This window comes from Leopardus geoffroyi, chromosome D4 (genome assembly GCF_018350155.1).
Source record: "Leopardus geoffroyi isolate Oge1 chromosome D4, O.geoffroyi_Oge1_pat1.0, whole genome shotgun sequence".
In the NCBI taxonomy this organism is placed as follows: domain Eukaryota; kingdom Metazoa; phylum Chordata; class Mammalia; order Carnivora; family Felidae; genus Leopardus; species Leopardus geoffroyi.
The window spans coordinates 27,086,672-27,107,235 of NC_059342.1; the positions used below are offsets into that span (position 1 = coordinate 27,086,672).

At 43.5% G+C, this 20,564-nt stretch overlaps 2 protein-coding genes and 2 long non-coding RNA genes across 12 annotated transcripts in view; 2 read left to right on the forward strand and 2 right to left on the reverse strand.

The window, feature by feature from the left end:
* Positions 1–417: 417 nt before the first annotated feature.
* LOC123592591 lies at positions 418–832 on the forward strand. Its single transcript, XR_006709848.1, has 2 exons — positions 418–536; positions 587–832. It is a non-coding gene; the product is annotated as an uncharacterized LOC123592591 (long non-coding RNA).
* Positions 833–1,220: 388 nt separating this feature from the next.
* ISCA1 (iron-sulfur cluster assembly 1) lies at positions 1,221–14,189 on the reverse strand. Its single transcript, XM_045467808.1, has 4 exons — positions 13,970–14,189; positions 6,388–6,441; positions 3,177–3,282; positions 1,221–1,508 (listed from the first exon to the last, which is right to left on the reverse strand). The coding sequence occupies exons 1-4, from the start codon at positions 14,048–14,050 to the stop codon at positions 1,360–1,362; spliced, it is 390 nt and encodes a 129-aa protein (XP_045323764.1). The 5' UTR covers positions 14,051–14,189; the 3' UTR covers positions 1,221–1,359.
* Positions 14,190–14,328: 139 nt separating this feature from the next.
* Positions 14,329–15,579, forward strand: LOC123592592. Its single transcript, XR_006709849.1, has 2 exons — positions 14,329–14,481; positions 14,650–15,579. It is a non-coding gene; the product is annotated as an uncharacterized LOC123592592 (long non-coding RNA).
* A 3,101-nt stretch (positions 15,580–18,680) lies between these two features.
* The window catches only part of TUT7 (terminal uridylyl transferase 7), a 61,649-nt gene continuing 59,765 nt past the window's right edge, over positions 18,681–20,564 (reverse strand). For 8 of the 9 annotated variants that reach the window (XM_045469912.1, XM_045469905.1, XM_045469908.1 and 5 more), the window contains one exon: positions 18,681–19,739. In XM_045469912.1, the coding sequence (XP_045325868.1) occupies positions 19,672–19,739 (68 nt within the window). In that variant the 3' untranslated portion in view covers positions 18,681–19,671. The remainder of the gene's footprint in view (positions 19,740–20,564) is intronic. The other variant, XM_045469914.1, reaches the window with a different exon arrangement.

Sequence of the window (20,564 nt, forward strand, 5' to 3'; positions counted from 1 at the left end):
ACAGCTACCTCATGAGAACCGGCTTTCAAAAAAAGCATATGTGTTGTAGAACAGTAGGTCAAACCCAGGAAAATCACTAAATGACAAAAGGAACACTGTCAAAGAAAAGGTGGTAGTGACAATGTTAGGTTAAGAATTTCACTGAACTTGAGATTCAGAAAACGTACACGTACTGGGAATTTGAAGAAAAGACCCTCATGTTTGGCCCTCATGAAGACCCTCAACATTCGAGAAGGATATTTCTGGGGCGCTACAGTGTCCTCTCTACTGTAGAAAACATGTCTCATAGTTCTAAAGAAACAAGACAGTAATTCACATGAGTGGGTTTTAAAATAAGATTCTTCTCACTCAAAATAAAATAAACTAAATAACGATCTTTGTCAAATTACAAGAAAATCTTATCAGAATGCCAACCAGATAGAGAAGCCAGTCCACACGCTGACCGTTGCTGCCTGCCTCAGACTGTGGAGCCGGCGTGTCCCCTACACAGAAGGGGACACGAGAGTGGTCCCAGCTCCGCTGCTACAGAGCCTACGGTGTGAGGGTGGACACAAGTCCTTCAGCTTCCCCGGGGGTTGCACCCCAGGTACAGAATTGAGGGGTGGACTGGATGGCTTTTTAGACACCTTTTAACCAAAAGGATCTAAGCCAGCTTGAGACTCCACCGTGGAGGGGACACTGAGGGTGGCAAAGAAATGGATTAAAAATGGTGGGTTAAGTAATTCTTACCTTTAGATGACACTGCTCGGAACCTTTCTGCACTGCAGTTCAAGGAAACCTTTGCTCGATACTTTCGTCTGCCAGCTGCTGCTAAGGGGTAAAGCAAATGAGGCATCTGACAATGAAATTTGGGACAAAAATGTAGAAACGCTGTACCAAGTTTGGGTAGAAAAAACAGTGCACTCCCGCGTCCCGCCAGCAGTCAGGATCTTCCGCCTCTGAACTTTAAGAGCCGTCAATCTGGTTGGTAAATGCACATTCGCACCACTCAATGGAGACCTATGCAGTGCACGTGTATCAAGTACGTTTCCTGAAATCCTCCCAGGAAGGCGACTTTCATGCAACTGGTTCTAATAAAAAGGATGAAGACAAGGAAGTGCAGGATAGGATTTTTTTTCTTTATAGATCAGGAAAATGACTCAAAGAGAGTAATGGCTTCTCATTTTCTGCCCTTTAAAAATAATACAAATATCACTTCTTTAGGAATCTAATACACTGGCTTCACTTTCAAAATGCATCATTTTATTTTCCTCATAAGGCAGTCATACATTATAACCTTTCAGCACGCGACAGTCACATCATTTCTTCAGTAAGCCCTAGGACTTCCATGAGTGTTCCCGGAGCTCACAGCCAGAGCAGTCAAATGTTAAAGCTTTCTCCACAGCCACACGTTCCCTTGATGTTTGGGTTATTGAAAACAAACTCACTGGATAACTTATCTTCAACATAGTCCATTTCTGTTCCTAAAAGTGTCAGTTGTGCTTTCTTCTCGATGAACACTCTGACTCCTGGCGGGAGAAGAAAACAAGTGTCACATAAATAAAACCTGCAGAGTAACCACTCACAAAAGTCAAACAGGAAGCTTCTGGATCAGTCCCACTACTTCCTTTAAGGGATTTAGTGCTCAGTTTCCTGTCTATCCCTTCTTTTCCACCCAATAACCTAAGTCAAACACAATGACACTGGCTAGACTGTTGTATATCAGCAAATCCCATGGCAATTCTATGCAAAACTAGAATTTGCTTTGTACTTCACTCCTTTTTCCAATATGCAATATGAAGGAAATGAGTATATTCTCGGTGAGCCTTCTGTAAAGACAAAGTCCGGAAAATGTGCGAGAACTCTGCAATGACGTCTGTACACATGACACAATGGCAAGCCTAGAGGCACACAAGGACTGTGATACACTGGGCTGGTTTCAGAAGACCAGTGCACCGCAGCCGTTTTGTGCTGCTTAGGGGCCGGAAAACTGGTAACAACCTAACTCCCTAGTAATCACACAGGTAGAAGTTGGTATCTTCGTAAATATAATCAGCTGAAGAAAGCTTTCCAGGGTGCCTGGGTGGCTCAGTGGTTAAGCATCCGACTTTAGTTCAGGTCGTGATCTTGCAGTTCATGAAAACAAGACCGCATCTGGCTCTGTGCTGACAGCTCAGAGCCTGGGACCTGCTTTGGGTTCTGTGTCTCCCTCTCTCTCTTGCCCTCCCTGCTTGCACGCTCTGAGATAAATAAACATTCAAAAAAATTTTTTTTAAAAACCCAAAACTTAAAAAAATAATAAAATAAAAAAGAGAAAGCTTTCCTCCTTATAAGAAACTTAGTAATTACTCATATATAAACTACACATAATTATTAGAACTCCTCTTCTTAAAAATGAAAACATTTAAGATATTTAATGTATTGATCTAAAAAAACAACACACTGGGGCACCTGGGTGGCTCAGTCGGTTACGTTCGACTCTTGATTTTGACTCAGGTCATGATCCCAGGGTGGTGGGATCAAGCCCTGTGTTGGGCATGAAGCCTGCTTAAGATTCTGTCTCTCCCCCTCTCCCCCACTCGCTCTTTCTCTAAAATAAAAGAAGAAATAAAAACTACCTATTAACAAAAATAGGTCGTTTTTTGTTTTCAATAGGTTTTATCAGATTCTTGGGTTGGGGCAGGAGGCAGGACATAATTAAAGCACTGACATTTTAAATAAAAATGAAAAATACAGATTCCTCAAAAGCATGAGATGACATTACTTATTTGGTACAGACGTCAAACTGCTGCTTCACACACGATGCGTGGTTCAGCATGAAGTTTAATCATTTTAAAACCTTTCTGCACACAGTGATTTTTTTTTGTAACTGAAATAAACACACAAATGATAATCCGTCAGTTACTAAGAGCAAAGCCTCTGGAGTGAATCTGATTAGGTTCAACTTTTCACTAGGCCACTTAATTAGCGGAGAGACCTGAAGCCAGCTATGTAACCTCTCCATGCCTCAGTTTCTTCATCTGTAAAATGGGCACGACATGGTACCATTCTCTCAGCTGCTGTGTATGAATCACTTAATACATGAAAGGCCATCAAACCAGATACACTGAGCACCACATACGCCATTCCTACTATCATCTTTACTCTTCTTGCTGTTCAAGGTTAAAGATTTGACGCCAAGTTTGCTTAAAACTCACCGTCTTGAACAACTTCTTCATCAGAATCTCCTTTTGTCTTTGTATATTCTAGAGTATAAGAAAGGCCATTACAACCCCTGGTTCGGACACCAACTTTCAGACCTACCTGAAAAAGCATTGTAAATAAAACTTAAGTTTTAAAGTAGTACATATTAAACAATTACATTCATAAAAACCCTGGCTGGTTGACCCTGTATGTTTCTTCGTAAGCTCAAAGATAAATATTAGATTTCTCGTTATAAAATGTCCCTTTAGGAAGTGGAAGGGGGAACATGCACTTAAAAAATTTAACTAACAAACATCACTGCAACACTAGTGGGGATCCTAAAATAAAAAAACAATTATGTGCAAAGAAAACAGTACAGAGGGGTCAAAACTCCAAAAAGACAGTCACTGTCACTCTACACAAGATATCTCCTATGGTTTTCCCATTTTTCTTCCAGTCCTCATCATATATACATACACTCGAAACACAGGTTTTATTACAGTAGGAATAAAAGTCTTATTGTCTGCTTTGTTTCTGCCACGTAAGATGTCATCTTTCTGTGTGATCAGCCTTCACAACTATCATTTGCATGTAATGCCTCAGTAATCCACTGTACCACAGTAAGCTGTGCCCCACCTGGGGCGCGCACTCACCAGCTCGCGATCAAGAGTCAAATACTCTACTGACCGAGCCAGCCAGGTGCCTCTTGAAGAGTTTTAATTCTAAACATGAAGAATTTTTTTTTTTAAGGAAAAAGAAAAGTATCTGATGGCAGAGATGGCTACCTACAAATTCTCGATTGTTTGTGCCCCACCTCACTGCAGGAGATGCTCTCAGGAAGTTTCTGTGTGGCTAGGTTCACCGAGGCTCACAGGCTGTCACCTGGCAATCACCCTGCCTCTACACGGGGCCTTAACTCTAAGGCAGACCTGTGTACACATTCTCGAGTACCAGAAATCAGAAGATTGCAGCCAACACAGACGTAAGAAGTTTAAAAGGCGACCAAACCGCACTTTTAAAATACCAATGTCTATCTTAACGTGACTGCCTAACAACACCTACCAAATTCCTACTCTTGGATCCTATCTGCTTTTTCATTGAAGTGTATGGTAAAACTATCACCATACAAAGGAGGATTTCAGCCAGTAGACCCTGATTCTCTCAAAAGCAGCGATGTGCACTTGCTTCAGGAAAACAGGGAGTAGGAAAGACGTGTGGCAAAGAGGGGGGCTTACAATGTTGGGGTGCCTGGGAGTCTGGACAGCTGAAGCATTCAGACAGCAGAGTGTGTCCTTATACCCTTACACAACACGGAGACAGAACTGTGCTCTTATTCACTTTCAGAGTGAGAGCTGACAGAACACGGGAGGGAGTGTCCCGTACTGGGCACCATCAATAAACCATCTAGCTCAAATTCGGAGGCACATGTCCTAAGTATGGGTTTAAGCTAGCTTTTATCTTTGTCAATAAGAGGCCTCCAGCAAGCAGGAAGTCCTACTACTAGGAACGAATACAGACGCTTACAGAATACATGAAAATACAGCTGTAGGTACCTGGAGCCTGGAAAAGGGATTGCCTGTGCCCTCAGCGACTCCAACGAAGTATGTGTTCCATCCTTTTCACGTCACTATGAACAAACATCCCTCAAATCTACACAGCTAAGTTCGTGGTCCATTTGGTCATCGATCTATCAATGGAGCTGGAATACTGATATATGTATGCAGTAATTCTTAGGAGGACCGTCCAGAACTTCATTCAATTGTAAGGTAGATCGCACAACAGAAGCTAGAAACCACTCTGTAGTCTAATTACTCAATATAAATAGTCTAGTACTTGGATGTGATTTATGGTACTCCACAGGCAATTAACAATGCACCAAGATGAAGGTGAGGCACACACCCCCTACTGCACAATTCTGCGTCTAGGACAGGCTATGTAGGTGCACTACACAATGCTTACAGGCTTAGCCCTCTAAGCAATGGGCCTGGCACGCTACAGACATGAAATGTTTGCTGCGTGATGGTTGTGGCAGCACTGGATGTAAACAACCCCAAAGACCGTTAGTATGGGCGGTTGGCTAAATAAATAAAACCTGTTCGATAAAACACACTAATAGACGCAACCATTAAAAAGAATGAGGTGGGTCTTCCTGTAATGACACAGAAAGAACCTCAAGCTATTATTATTAAGGACAAAAAGTCAAGTGTAACCACAGCATGTATGGAATGCTTTTATCTAAGTACGAAGAGATATACACACAAACAAGCACAGGCACAGTCTAGGTCAGTAGTCCCCATCAGGGAATCATTATTGGTTGTTACAACTAAGGAGTGGGGCAGTGCCACGGGTACCTATGTGCAGAGGCCCAGGATACTACTGAACATCCTGCATTCCACCTCCAACAAAGAATTATCTGGCCCAAAACATCAACTGTGCAGAGACTGAGAAACCCCGGTGTAGACAGATTAAAAATGTACAGATTGTGTTGGGAAGGACAATGGGAGGTAGCCCCTTAGAAGGATGAATGACAATCAAGAGTCTGGGGTCACAAAACGATGTCTTCTCCATTTAATACCTTGTTATGAAATAATTTTGTTTTTTTTAAAAACCTTGAGTGTACCTTTACTCTTTTTTTTCAACATACTTAATTTTATTTTTTTAAATTTACATCCAAATTAGTTAGCATACAGTACAACAAGGATTTCAGTAGATTCCTTAGTGCCCCTTACCCATTTAGCCCATCCCCCCTCCCACAACCCCTCTAGTCACCCTCTGTTTGTTCTCCATATTTATGAGTCTCTTCTGCTTTGTCCCCCTCCTTGTTTTTATATTATTTTTGTTTCCCTTCCCTTCATCTATTTTGTCTTTTAAAGTCCTCATATGAGTAAAGTCATATGATATTTGTCTTTCTTTGACTTGTTTCACTTAGCATAATACCCTCCAGTTCCATCCATGTAGTTGCAAATGGCAAGATTTCATTCTTTCTGATTGCCGAGTAATACTCCATTGTATATATATACCACATCTTCTAATCCATTCATCCATCGATGGACATTTGGGCTCTCTCCACACTTTGGCTATTGTTGATAGTGCTGGAGTGTAGCTTTACTCTTTAAATAAAAATCCTTAACCAATGAAAACATACTGTTTATCACAAGATAAATTCATTGTGAAAACAGGACTTCAATTTTTTTAGTAAATATTCAACTGATTGGTTTTACTTACGTGTTCAGGCTTATCTTTAAGAAGCTGTTTTATCTTGTTGACTGCTGAAGGTGTCTGAAAAAAGAAAAAGTTATTAAGTTTTTAGCTGCAAAACTTGCTTTTTTTAAAGCCTTATAGTTCCCTAGCTTTGAGACTATTCAAGTCTATCTTCAGCAAACTCATGTGACAAATTTATATTACACTCTTGCCCAAGTACTTTATGGCTTTTATAAACAAACATATGAACTCTCAATACAAAGCATTTTATTTTTATTTAAAAAAATTTTTTTTAATGTTTATTTTTGCCAGAGAGACAAAGCATGAGTGGGAGGGGCAGAGAGAGGAAGACACAGAATCCAAAGGAGGCTGCAGGGTCTGCGCTGTCAGCACACAGCCCGATGCAGGGCTTGAACTCATGAGCTGTGAGATCATGACCTGAGCCGAAGTCAGACGCTTAACCGACTGAGCCACCCAGGAGACTCTATTTTGATTTTTAAAATACCTTCTAGCAACATCGAGTCTTGCTCCCCCCCCCCCCCCATCAAGGTCAGCTCCCTGTCATTAGCGCTGGTACTCTCTACTTACATCACAAATGTAATTTTTCCAAGGAGCATCTATTTTGTGCTCAGCACAAGTACAATTCCCAACACAGAGATCAGGTGCTCAACAGTCAATGAATGACTCAAGGAATCACTGGGGAAGCCGATCTTCAGGCGGTTTTTCTGTTGATTATTATTAACTCTATTGCTTTTTTTGCTTACCCCTAATCTATGTCAAACTCGTCAAAATGCATACAGGAAACAGTGATACCAGCATCAACCCAGGGTGTGCCTCGGTACAGTCCTGCCACATGGTCCCACAGATACTAAATGTGGCTTAAAACAACATCTCAGGATACCCGGACAAACAGAAATAAGCTGGTCAACTACAGAAGCAAGCACAGGGAGGCATTTTTCAGGAGTAATGCTGTTTAATCTAGCCCATTTGTCCTCAAGATGGATCAGCATCACCAACCCCGCTTTCTCGGGAAGTGCAATTTTCCAAATTTACCAAACTGGTACTCTTGGATCCTATCTGCTTTTTCACGGTGCTGTCAGGGACAAAGTCGGTTCCAGGGCATTCCTGCTCCACTTCTTGGCTGTGTCCCAGCCTGTGACTTGGCTTAAATGGGGAGAAGAGACCCTCCTTCTCAGGATTGTTGTGAGGATTCAATAAACGAGCTCACGAAGTACACTCCGAGCAGTGCCAGGCACAAAGAGCTCAATATAAACCAGCCCTTATCACAATGAAGAGAGTATATTAGTGAAGACATCATGTCCTTCCTATTTTGTTTTATTAGCTCCTCAGCTGGCAACGCTGTGCTGGTCCTCCAGTTTTTTGTATCGGCATCTTACTGGTTTGTGAAATCCCAGGGAGTGGACATTATGACCTATGACTCAGAAGCAACTGTAGCCAAAACTCAAGCCCGTGCTGAGGGAACAGACCCAAAGGATGGCCCCAAAGCGTGCTCTTCTGGCCTGCCTGGAGGGGGCTCAGCCAGGTAAGGATGTTGAAGCAGAGTCTGGACCCAATTTAGAAAGGCCATGAAACCAATTTAGAAAATTGAGACTAGTATTTTTTAAAAACACAAACTAGGGGCGCCTGGGTGGCTCAGTTGGTTAAGCATCTGACTTTAGCTAAGGTCATGATCTCACTGCTCCTGAGTTTGAGCCCTGTGTTGAGCTCTCTGCTGTCAGGGCAGAGCCCAATTCAAAAGAAAAAAAAAAAAAAAAAGGTAAAAAAAAAAAAAATCACCACCAGTCGGTGGTCTATTAAAAAGCCTTTTCCCACAATTCTACCAGAACAGGAGCCAAGCGGTGTGACAAAAGCAGACAACAGGGAACAAGGGAACAGTACGCAGGGGGAAGAAGAAGGAAATGGAAAAGAGAATTTTGTGGTTTTTTTTCTCTTGATATTATGGCATATCAACCTCAAACAGTTACAGAAATATTTCTGAAAAGATGTTTAAAAACGCTCATTTGTCCTTCTCAACAACTGCCAGTAAAAACTAGCTTCCGTAGGGGCGCCTGGGTGGCGCAGTCGGTTAAGCGTCCGACTTCAGCCAGGTCACGATCTCGCGGTCCGGGAGTTCGAGCCCCGCATCGGGCTCTGTGCTGACAGCTCAGAGCCTGGAGCCCGTTTCCGATTCTGTGTCTCCCTCTCTCTCTGCCCCTCCCCCGTTCATGCTCTGTCTCTCTCTGTCCCAAAAATAAATAAACGTTGAAAAAAAAAATTAAAAAAAAAAAAAAAAAACTAGCTTCCGTAATTTTCACGGTCATACTTCCCACATTGAGTCCTGAATCTAACTACTGTCCTTAATCTAACTACTGTCAAAGAGCAAAGGATTTCCAATAAGTGAAAAAACAAACAGACAAACAAAACCCCAGGCAGGGCCATGGGAAAATATCCGTTTCAAGTATAACTTGCCCTGTGATGCTGGGAAGTCAAAGATGAGGAGGGTTCACCATTCACCCCTCCATGACCAAAACAAAGCAGACAGGGTATCAACACTACTCTGTCAGCAGCCCCTTGTGGTTTTTATCTCCAAGTGATGATTAAATCGCCTAACTTGGCTTTCCAAAATGATGTATTTTCTTCTTTTCTCAACTCTTAGTAGGAAACACTTAGACACAGTAAGGAAAGACAATTCTTGGAGTGGTCTCCCTATCCCAAAGCGGCTGACTTCACGCCTTGTACTGTTAAGGGAAAAGTAACTGGTGTGCCTGGGAAACGTCATTATAGGAGCCAAACTGAGTCTTAATGTTCCTGTGTCAGAGGCCAAAACCAAACATACTCCATTGGGAGGAGTGTTATTAATGATGGAAACCCAGCTGAGTACTTATTTAAGGGAAAGATATGGATCTTAACAACTTGCTGAGAAATTTGATTTTCAGAACAAGTCAGAATGACTAACAGGGAACATGTGGCACTTAAAAAAAATGCTAGCTCTTAAAGGTACTTTCTGTATCTTGGGGCCAGGCAGAAGCTGAGGATCACGCTGGGTTGTCTATTTGCATACACTAGCACCTCTGCAATAAGGAAACTCAATCTGGCAAACAGTGCGAGAACTTCAGCTAAACAACACGCTCCAGGCCTGGTAGCCTTCCAATTTCCAAGCACTCCCCCCAAACAACTAAGACACCTATACTTTTCCAAGGAAAGTATAATATACCTTAATTTAGGTATAATTAAGGACTTATTCACCTGAGATTTGACCAATGAATTAAAATTTAAGATTCCAGGGGTGTCTGGGTGGCTCAGTCGGTTGAGCAACCGACTTCGGCTCAGCTCATGATCTCACGGTTCATGGGTTTGAGCCCCACATCAGGCTCTGTGCTTAACACTTGCTCAGAGCCTGGAGCCTGCTTCCAATTCCATGTCTCCTCTCTCTGCCCCTCCCCCGCTCACACTCTGTCTCACTCTGTCTCTCAAAAATAAATAAACGTAAAAAAAAAAAAAAAAAAAAAATTAAGATTCCTGGGACGCCTGGGTGGCTTGGTCAATTAAGTGTCTGACTTCGGATCAGGTCATGATCTCCTGGTTGTGGTTCCTGAGTTCGAGCCCTGCATCGTCTCTGCACTGACAGTGTGGAGTCTGCCTGGGATTCTCTCTCTCTGCCCCTCTCTCCCCTCAAAATAAATAAATAAACTTAAAACAAAATTAAGATTCTTGAAACTTGATTAACTACAAAGATAGTTTTTAATCTACTCATATGTATATCACAGAACAAGACAAAAGGCCCTTAAAAAAAGATTTCAGCCTGTTTTTGTAGCAGAAACTTTTCATTCGCAACACTGTATTTCCTTAATTCCTCATGCAATTTTAGTATTTTGCTGTTCAAGAAAACAAAATTAAAACCAGAGCTAACTCCAGGATTACGTATACTAAACACGCGTCAACAACTACAACCTATTTTAATTTCATTATAAATACGGCATTTTATGTTTAGAAGATGGTAACTAGCAGCCAATGAACAAGTCACAGTATATTTTAACTCGTTCTTTAACAGCTAGGGGTGGCATTATAGTGTTTTCCCTTTTGTCTTTTCCTATTCATCTCTGTGTATTATGTAGCCCACATTTTAAAAGTTTAACATGTCTCTCATTTAATACATAGTAATAAACACGTTATTAACGATTTACTAAGTACGTTCCAGGTGCTTAATGGTTTACATGCATCATCTTATTCTCACAATTCTGTGATTTAGGTTATTAAAGATTAAATAATTTGCACAGAGACAGGAAGTTAAAGAACGAAGAGTTATGACTCCCAAACTTAAAAAAAAAAAAAGTATTATTTACAGTGACTACACCAACTGAATGTACTCACCAACTCCATCTACTCTAATTTAACCAATCTCTCATTGTTACACATTTAGGCTACTCCCAATGGTTTCTTGGAGAATACCCTTAAATGGCCTAAATACAGAAATCTTACTGCTTGGTCACTGTTCCAAAGGACTTCTGGTACTTGTCCTTCAACGAATTAACAGCTCCTTACTGGGACTCTAGCATCACATTGTTCCCTAGCCCTTCTCAACCAGGTGCCACCGGAAAGTTAAGTCTTAAGGCACCCACTGAACATAATGAATTAACTTCTCTGTGCTCATGAAGAATGATGCTGGCTATGTACCATTATTCTCTTACAGCTTTGCTTGAGCTTTATGCACAGCTGTAGGTACACACCTCATGCTAAATTATGGTTACATTAATTCTGATTTGTAGAATGATGGAAATAAAAGCCTCTGCCAGCAGGGCAGTGTTAAATCTTCAAGTTCTTTTGTCATTTTTCACTCTGCCCCCTACAAACTCAATTTCAACCGTCCGTTCCTGAATATGTAGAGTAGGGACAGCATCCTCTTTGGATGTGCCTCTGAAGATGTCGAAAGGTACTCACTTTCATGCGGTGGGGTGGAGTCTTAAAACACTCAATCAAGGAACCATCTCTGGTTTGCACTAAAGTGTTTCGGACAGCCTATCACCAGATGAGGCCTTTTGTTCCAGCAACCCACCAATCCTCTCCTGGATTACCATCAGTTAATGTAGATAATTTGGAAGCATGGAACCATGTTTTCATTTCATCAATTCCTTTTCCTAGCCTTTTGATGACCTCTGGTAGGCTGCACAGGTACAGCACTTTAACAAGTTTGCGCCATGTCAAATTCCTGATGTGAAGTTTATACATCTAGGTAGCGCTGATCTCTTCCTCCTCATTTTACTGAAATCTCTAGTTTCATTTGCTTTCATCCACATTCACTCATTAGCCCTTTGATCACCTCCTTGCTTCTGCACTTGACTTAAAATATTTGCAAGGGACTTAAAATATCTGCTGGGACTTAAAATATTTTTTGCAAAAACACTAGAAAACTAACAAACAGCAATACATGCATGCCATAATGTCTGGAGACTAGGGAACATATGCTAGGATTAAAACGACTGCATCAGGTGGAAAGCAGCAAGGACCTTTGTCTTTAGCACCAGCTAAGATCACAGGGAAAGAAACTTAAAAAGTCACCCATACAGTTAAACAGGCTAAGTTCAGACAATGGACTTTGGCAAGTTAATCAGAACACTTGATCAGATGCCAACAACAGAGCCCTGCTGAAATAAGACATGACACAGTAAGGAGCTGTTACAATTCTGTTAGCAGAATTAGCCTGGTAAGTGGTAACAGGTAATGAAGCAGGAGAAAGTAAGTGTAGACAGCTCAGGTCTGAGAATGTATACTGTCATTATTCCTAGTAATTCCTAAGGGTGGCCAAGGCCTGGCCCACAACTGTGTCCCTGGAGGGTGGGAAACTGTGTAACACATTCATTTCTTATAGTGAAACAAAGGAGGTCTTAAATGTCAGCTGAATGACAAGGAGCAAAAGGGAATGACTTAGAGATTTTGAACGAGTAAGTAATGATATGCTAAATGATGCACTTCTCTTTCTGGCTCTACCATTACCAGTGGTAGAATTCTTTTCAATTCTGAGTACTATGTTTTTTGTTTTTTTAATGTTTATTTATTTTGAGAGAGAGACAGAGTGTGAGCAGGGGAGGGGCAGAGACAGAGGGAGACACAGAATCCGAAGCAGGCTCCAAGCTCTGAGCTGTCAGCACAGAGCCCAACGCGGGGCTCAAACCCACCAGCCACTGACATCATGACCTGAAGTGAAGTCGGAGGGAGGCTTAACCAACGGAGCCACCCAGGTGCCCCAATTCTGAGTACTTGTGAACTGAGACCGAAAGACACAAAGTATGACTCGTGTCTTCTAGTATGACTTGTTGTGATTTCAAGACTTTGGAAAATTCTAAGCTCTGATAATGATATCTTCCAGACATGAAAACAGGCGGGTGGTACAGAAAATAGTAATACAGAATAATCGGGATAACCTCTGTACAGGCTGAAAACAATGAACCATTATAAAAGTGAATTCTCCTGCCTCATCACAACTTTCTTCTGTTTTGCTACAACTCGTTTTCTGGCAACAGGCTTTCTTATAGCATTAGCTTGAATGGAATCTAGGATTCCTTTAGAGAATCTACTTTCCCACTCTCTAGGTGGTGAATGCTTGCACAAAGGCTTCTCCTTCATCTCTTGATGGGTGTGTGAGAAGTTATGCTGATCATAGGCTTTCCTATAAAATTCAACTCTTTCAAAATGGCAAACACAATTGACTGCTTAACGGACATGGGAGTTTTCTCGGGGTGAAATGTTTTGGAACGAGATACAGGTGATGGCTGCACAACACTTGGTACTAAATGCCACTGAATTGTACATTTTAAAGTGGTTAATGTTATGTTATGTGAGTTTTCCCTAGGCTAAAAAGAAAAAAAACACACACACACAAAAACAACTGCACAGTGCACCAGGGATCCCGTATATGCATGGTGAGCATCTGCGGTATGGACTCTGGGGCCCTCCGAGTGTGTTTGACCTTTCACCTAGAAAACGCTCACCCAGGGTAGAGATTTTTATCCTTCTTTGTCCTTTGTGAGAGCCGACCGCGGCGGAGGCCTGCTGGAGGCACACAGGATGTTTCAAAAAGCCTCCCCTCCCCGACCCCAGGAAGAAACCCTTTGTGCGCTGCAGCCTTGATCTCGGCGAGGGGTGGGCTTTGTTGAAGCTGCGCTCTCACGTCGCTCGCCGCGCTCGCCCGGAGGTCCCCCGGCGAGCTACCGCCCTCCCGGCGCACCTCGAGGGCAGGGGTCGCGGTTCCCTCCCCCAAACTCCCCCGAGTGCCGGGCGCCGAGCTCTGAAAGGCCCGCGACGCACGCACAGTCGCGCCCCTGGGCTCGCGGCGGGCTGCCCCGGCCGGCCGGGGACCCGCGCACACGCGGCGTCCCCCAACCTCCGCATGCGGCGGCGCGGGGCCTGCTGGGAAACGTAGTTCCGGGGGGCGCCAGGCTCCCGTGGAGCAGCCCCGCCCGGGCTTGTTTATCTCTCCAGCCGGGGCGAGGCGGGCAAGGCGGCGACGCGGCGGCCGCGGAGCGCGCCCGGAGCCCTGCTGCCGTGACCTCCTCGAGAGGGCGGAGGTGAACCAATGTCACCCGCCCGACCGAGCGCCCCGGCCACTCACCAGGGTGAGGGCGGCCCGAGTGGGCTGCAGCTTCCTCTTGCTCACAGCCCGGACAGTGGCCCGGACTAACGAAGCCGACATCCTCGCCGTCCCGGCGCCCCGGTGCCTTGGGCCGGAACTCGGCCACCTCAGCCTCTCTCCATGGACACAGCGGCCGCATTGACGCCACAAGCTCCGGCGCACGGCGCCCCAGGCCCCGCCCCGCGCGAGCCCGCCCCCGCCGCCGCCATTGGGCGGGCCGTGTGAGTGACGGACAGAGGGCGGGGCGCGGAGCGCCGGCCATGGGCACGTGACTTGATAGGCGCAAGGGCCCGGGGGCAAGGTTGTCTTTGCAAGGACGGCCTCCGCGCTACGTGGGGAGTGGGGCTGGGGCGCGCAGAACGCCTGCACTTGTGGACTCTGGAGGCGTGTCGCTCCACGACCTGCCCCTGGGCAAGATGCGGCGTCACTCCTTAAGAACGCTGAGCTACGAGCGCTGGTGCTCTCCAAAGCAGAAGGGTTCCGAGGCGCAGGTACACACGTTGGTCTTCCTTTTGGTTCAGCTAGGCAGTTCTTAAAAGCATGGACTTACCGCAGAATCGCGAAATAAACAACCCAAATACTCACCAGGCTACCTCCTCACCGCGGGCTGTACTGCACCGGATGTTGGAAGATGGTGCTAATGCAAGTTTCGCTTTTAGGTGCTGACTTTGGAACGCCGACCAACCCGAAGATGTGATTGGACAGATCTGTCAACATTCATAGCGAGAACCATTCCGTAAGATTGGTTGAACGCCTGTTTGTCAGACCTTGTAGTGGCTGCTCAGGGCCTCCTGCCTTTTAATTCTCCAAGTACACCTAAGCTTTAGGCATTATACCAGGCATGCACTCACAGGAAGCCTGGTCAATGGAGGGTCCAGGAAAGAATGAGAGATCCTGGAGAACAGAAGTGCTGCAGAGTTAGCAGTAGGGGGGAGGAGGAGAACGTAAAGGATGGGTGGCTTTTCTCGTGGAAGTGCTAGAGGTAGTGGGGAAAAGTAGGATCTGTGGAATGGTGATGGCGAGGAAAGACTCTTGCCCAGTGTTTTGATGTGAAAAGAACTAATCAGTGTGTTTTAGAGCCCAATTTATCTTTCATCCCCTAGAGCCTATAGGTTTGGATGGTTCAGAATTCCCTTAGGTAGTTCTATCTCCCTGCTACTGAAATAGAACTGCATGACAGCAAGAGAATGGTTATCTTTGCCTCTAAGCCCTCTAAGCACAAAAGAAGCAGTGAGATTAGGCGATGGTAGTATGGTGGGTTTGTATCTTGGCTTCCTCTCCCTAGCTCGGTGATTTGGGACGGGGTTATTTTACTTCTTGTGCCCTTCCTCTTACTGATGCTATGAAGACTAAATGGAAAACCCTTAGAAGATTGTATGGCACTTAAGTACTAGAAACTCAATAAAGGTTGCTAGTTATTCATGGATAAAGATGTCATATACTGTGAAACCGTGGAACCACAGCGGTGGATACACATGCCATTCCACATTTGTCTAAACCCATAGAACGTGTCACACCAAGAATGAATCCTAATGTAAACAACGGACTTTGGGGGATAATGTTGTGTCCACATAGGCTGTCAGTTCTAACTAATACCCGACCCTGGTGCAGGATGTGGATAGTGGAGGGTTTTGGCTTGTGTGGGGACAGGGGTATCTGGGAATTCTGTACTTTCCATTGTTTTGTTGTGAACCTAAAACTGCTCTGAAAAATAGTGTTAATAAAACGTAAAAAAAAAAAAAAGCCATGTATCATTCCTAATTATTGAAATATCATTATGCAGTCATGTAGCACGTTATAGGTTTCAAAAGCACCCTCGAGGGGCGCCTGGGTGGCTCCGTCGGTTAAGCACCGACTTCGGCTCAGGTCATGATCTCACGGTTCGTGAGTTCGAGCCAGGCGTCTGGCTCTGTGCTGACAGCTGGGAGCCTGGAGCCTGCTTCGGATTCTGTGTCTCCCTCTTTCTCTGCCCCTCCCCTGCTCATGCTGTCTCTCTCTCAAAAAAATAAACAAACATTAAAAAAAAAATTAAAAAAAAAAAAATTAAAGCACCCTCGAGCACATAGTCTCATAGCAGCCTCACCGTTTTTTTTAGGCAGGTGTATTGGCATAGCTAGTTTAAAAATGATAGGGGCGCCTGGGTGGCTCAGTCGGTTAAGTGGCCGACTTCAGCTCAGGTCATGATCTCGAGGTCCGTGAGTTCGAGCCCCCCGTCGGGCTCTGTGCTGACAGCTCAGAGCCTGGAGCCTGTTTCAGATTCTGTGTCTCCCTCTCTCTGACCCTCCCCCGTTCATGCTCTGTCTCTGTCTGTCTCAAAAATAAATAAACGTTAAAAAAAATAAATAAATAAAAAAAATAAAAATGATACATAAACTCTGGCCTTTTAGTAGGGTGTGCCAGAAAGTATTTTTAAAATCTAGTTCTAAATGTTCTGATTCAAGATCCCACGTATGCTTGATACCTTCATCTATTTAATACACACTACTCAGTTTTGTTTTAACTTGGCTGGCTGTTTTGCATGTGAGTGGTAAGTCCCATAATCTACTTGTTCGTGGGTCAGGCATACCTAATGTTATTTGAAACTGGTGTAGGTGGCCGAGCTAAACTGGCGTTAGAAGAAAGCTTTCACGACTGTGTAAGAAATATGTGAGCGCCCTTATCTCAGGGCAGCAGCTGCCCTGGGGAGTCAGGAGGCGGCTGTAGTTAACTGCTGAAGGAGTTGGCAAGCTGGAACCACATTTAGATTCCCACCAATAGGAAGAACTTAAAATAGGGAAATGTTTAACACTGTGCACTTTGGCCCTTAGTTTCAGGGTTCTAGACGTTAAAGTGTTTTCCTAGTAAGACCTCCCTTGAGCATCACTGCTCTGTTAAAGGGCAGATATGCTTTCCATTTTGCAGGCAAGGAAACTGAACTGCGCAGAGAGAGGCTACGGGGATTGCCACAGTCTGCTGGAAAACTGGCAGAGCCAGACCCTAATTAAGTCTAGAATTCCACCCGGTGAAATGCGCTAAATTCTTGACGGCTGCTGTGTAAACACACCTGCTTTCAAAGAAAAAAGTACTGAGCGCATCTTCACGGTTTTATCGGAGTTTTGTTGAATTCTATTTTCTTGTCAACAAATTTCTTTTTTTTTTTTTTTTTTTGCCTGTAACACTACGAACCCTTTTGACCTTCCTACCCAGGATTTTTTCCACTCAGGAACTTTTTTTTTTGAATAAAACCATTTGTGAAACACATTTGACAATGAAAAGTATACTGGAGTCATGTCAGAACATTTTAGTAACATCTCAGAAAGTGCGCACACTGTTGATATGTACGCACTGAGCAAGGGATTAAAACATGTAGACTGGGGCTGGAAGAATAGATTTCATCTTCCTGTTTGCTCCCGAGAGGCGGAGGAAAGGAGCCTTCGTGGAGCCTGCTGAGAGACAGGCCAACTGCGCCTCAACGGTAACTGCGCCCCAGGGGCTGGCCTCAGCGTGGGGCAGATGCGGCTGTCCCCTGGCTGGGGCGCTGAGAAGGGGCTGTGACCAGGCCCATGCCAAGGGAGCAAAGAACCTAGGGTCATCCATTCTCCAGGGCTGGTAAACACTGGTCACTGTCCCGTCGATCCAGTGTGAGGGATTGAAATCTAGCACAGGAATTAGAATAAAATGTAGGAAGCTTTTTAACATTCTGAAAAGGATATAAGAAAACATGGTTTCCATAAAGAGGAAGATAATTAAAATTGAGAGGAAAGGGAAGGTGGCTGAAATAAGCTGAAGACAACTATAAATGAAATGACAAAATCCACATGAGAAACAGCAAACAGCAGAATGACACCAAAAATCCAGTCAGTCATGTGGAGATTAAATTTGAAAAGTGTTCCTAGCATGGAGGAAGAGGAATACTGAAAAAAAGACAAAAGCATTTTTGAGAAAAAAAAAAAAAAAATTAAGAACACACGTTCCCAAGACGGAAAAAACCCAACAACCAAAAAACCAAACTGGGCTAGAGATACATGGGATTTGCTTTGGTTTCAGACAAAAGTCACTGACACAAAACTTATAGGGATAAACAAACACTGGAGCATCCAAGCAGAAAAATAAAACCTACTAGGAAACAAAAATTAGGCCGGTCTCTGATTTCTGCTATCATGCCAGAAGACCACATCACTAAGCTTTCCAAAGAAAGTGCGACGAGAAGTGTGTGCCCGGTCAAGCTCACTTTCAAGTTGAAGGCAAGAGAAATCAGAAGAGGAGCAGCTTCGGCCCCGGGTACATAATTCATGCTTTACTTCAGGAGTTTGGGTTCGTTAAAGCTGAGTAAGGAACGATCGCTGATCCTACCACAACTTGCCCAGATTCTGTAGTTCCTCGCGATAGGATTCTTCCTTAACTGGAATATGTCTTCCGGTAGGTGAAAAGAAGGGCTCACAGATGTCTTATTTTCCGAGCCCTCTCCTACCTGGGAACGCTTGCCCAGCAAACACCCTCTCCGTCCTTCTCTGTTTCCATCCCCCCAAGTCTGTGCCTCTCCTCTGCGCGTTCCCAGAGCTTGGCGCACAGTGGGGCCGATGACCAGCAGCTGGCATGAGCACAAGGAGAGGGGGCGCCAGATGAAGAGGAGCAGTTCTGTACTGTCCTCCCTCCCCATCTGGTTTCCTCACGACATTAGGACTCTCGCTAGAAAGGAATGTGGATAAAATTACAGGTTGAAATTCTGATTTTATTTCAAAATGATAAATAAACCGAGGCATAGTTCTGGCCACGTACTACTTCTGGAAGGGCTTGTGGAGTTAGAGAAACAGTTCCAGGAGGGCTCCAGTCAGACCCCAAAATGACACCAACCAAACTTGTGATTGGCAGAGATGGCCTCTTTCATCTTCAGGGAGTTTTAAAAGTTCTCCACCCTAATTTCGGAGTATCATAAAAAGTAAAAAGCACTTCTATATTTTGTCGTTTTTCCTTTGAAAATGTTTTTAGCAGCAAACAGGACTATTCGTTTCCCTTACTTCATTTGTAGGAGCATAGTAATTTTATGTCAACTTAAAATTAGAGAGGGGGAAAAAAACCAAAGCCCCTCAGTGGCGCTGCATACCCCGGAAGGCTCACACAAATATGTACTCGTGTTCGCGTCATCACTTCTACAAATATCAATGAAATCGGCTTGTAAATCGTAGTAAATACAGTAGTAGCGGTTCACACATATTTGATATGCTTTCACACAAGGATTCAGTAAACAACAATAAATATAATCTCCCCTCTTCAAAACAAAAAAGGGATTTATAGATGGAAAAAAAGGGGTAATTTACTAGGGGTTTATCAGCACACCAGTTTTAGTGTGCTCTGAAAGAATTAAAAACCATGAAATTGTATTCACTGAATACTGGCCCACAATTATGCTTTTTTTTTTTTTTAAACCTGGCTTAAAAAAAAAAAAATAAAACCTGGCTTAAATACATACGTCATGGCTTTCTCTTAAAATCCTTATATCTATGGGGATTTGTCGTAGGTTAAGACTCTATTAATTTTTTTTCCTCATTAACAATTTCATTAAGTTAAAAAAAAAATCTGACATTTCCCTAGAGTGTTAAGTAGAAGCCTGATCTACACTGCTGTGTCCTGTGAAATGAACCTAATTTCAAAGAGAATGGGACCGCCTGAGTGGCCATTTAGAGTGCTGCATTTTCCTTCCCTCATGATTCCTGCTGGGTCCTCTTCGCTGAGGCTTTTCCCTGAGTCATATATTTACTGGAAAGGCTACCTAGAGGGGGGGAAAAAACAAAACCCAACATAAATAAAACAAGCCTCACTTTATCACAAAAGCCATAAGATTACTTCTTATTATTCATTATTTACAGAAACTTTTCACACTGGCATTGGTCACTTGTTTTGGATTGAGTGAGTAGGGCTAGGTATAAAAAGGGCACGTATGGAACATGATCAATTAAACACACACCTAGTCAAAATTCTTTCTAAAGGCAGGCAAGTTGCTAGAGTGACATCATTCTAATACAGTGGCGTGTTCATTACGTCCATATTGGTGCAGAAGGTCAGTGGACTTTTCAAAACCCCTGCTTTGCATAGATCAGAGTCTTCGTTTCCAACCACACAGAACAGATTGCAAAAAACTCTTTGGTTAGAAATAAATATCTTGCATCACTACTTTGTGGATATGAACCTGTGGATGGTCACGTTCTAGCAATAACTTAACGGATGTAAAAAGGAAAAAAGAACATTTATTATATTTACAGGAGAAGGACAGAAATGTAGATTACTGATTAAAACCATACTACAGAACAGTTAATAAGTCTTGTTCTGGAGCATAAACAAATAGATCAATGAAACAAGAAAACTGAAAATTCTTAAGTGATTACATATAAGAAAGTAGTATATGCCAAGGGTTGCATTTTTAACCAATGAGGTAAAGTATGGATTGTTCAATAACTGGTACTGTGTCAAATAAGTATTTTGGGAGAAAGGGGGCTTAGGTATCTTTCTTACAACATATCCTTCCTCTCCACACAATTCCAAATGAATTAAATTTGAGAATTAAATAGAAGAGAGTCAAAGTGTAAGAAGTAGTGAA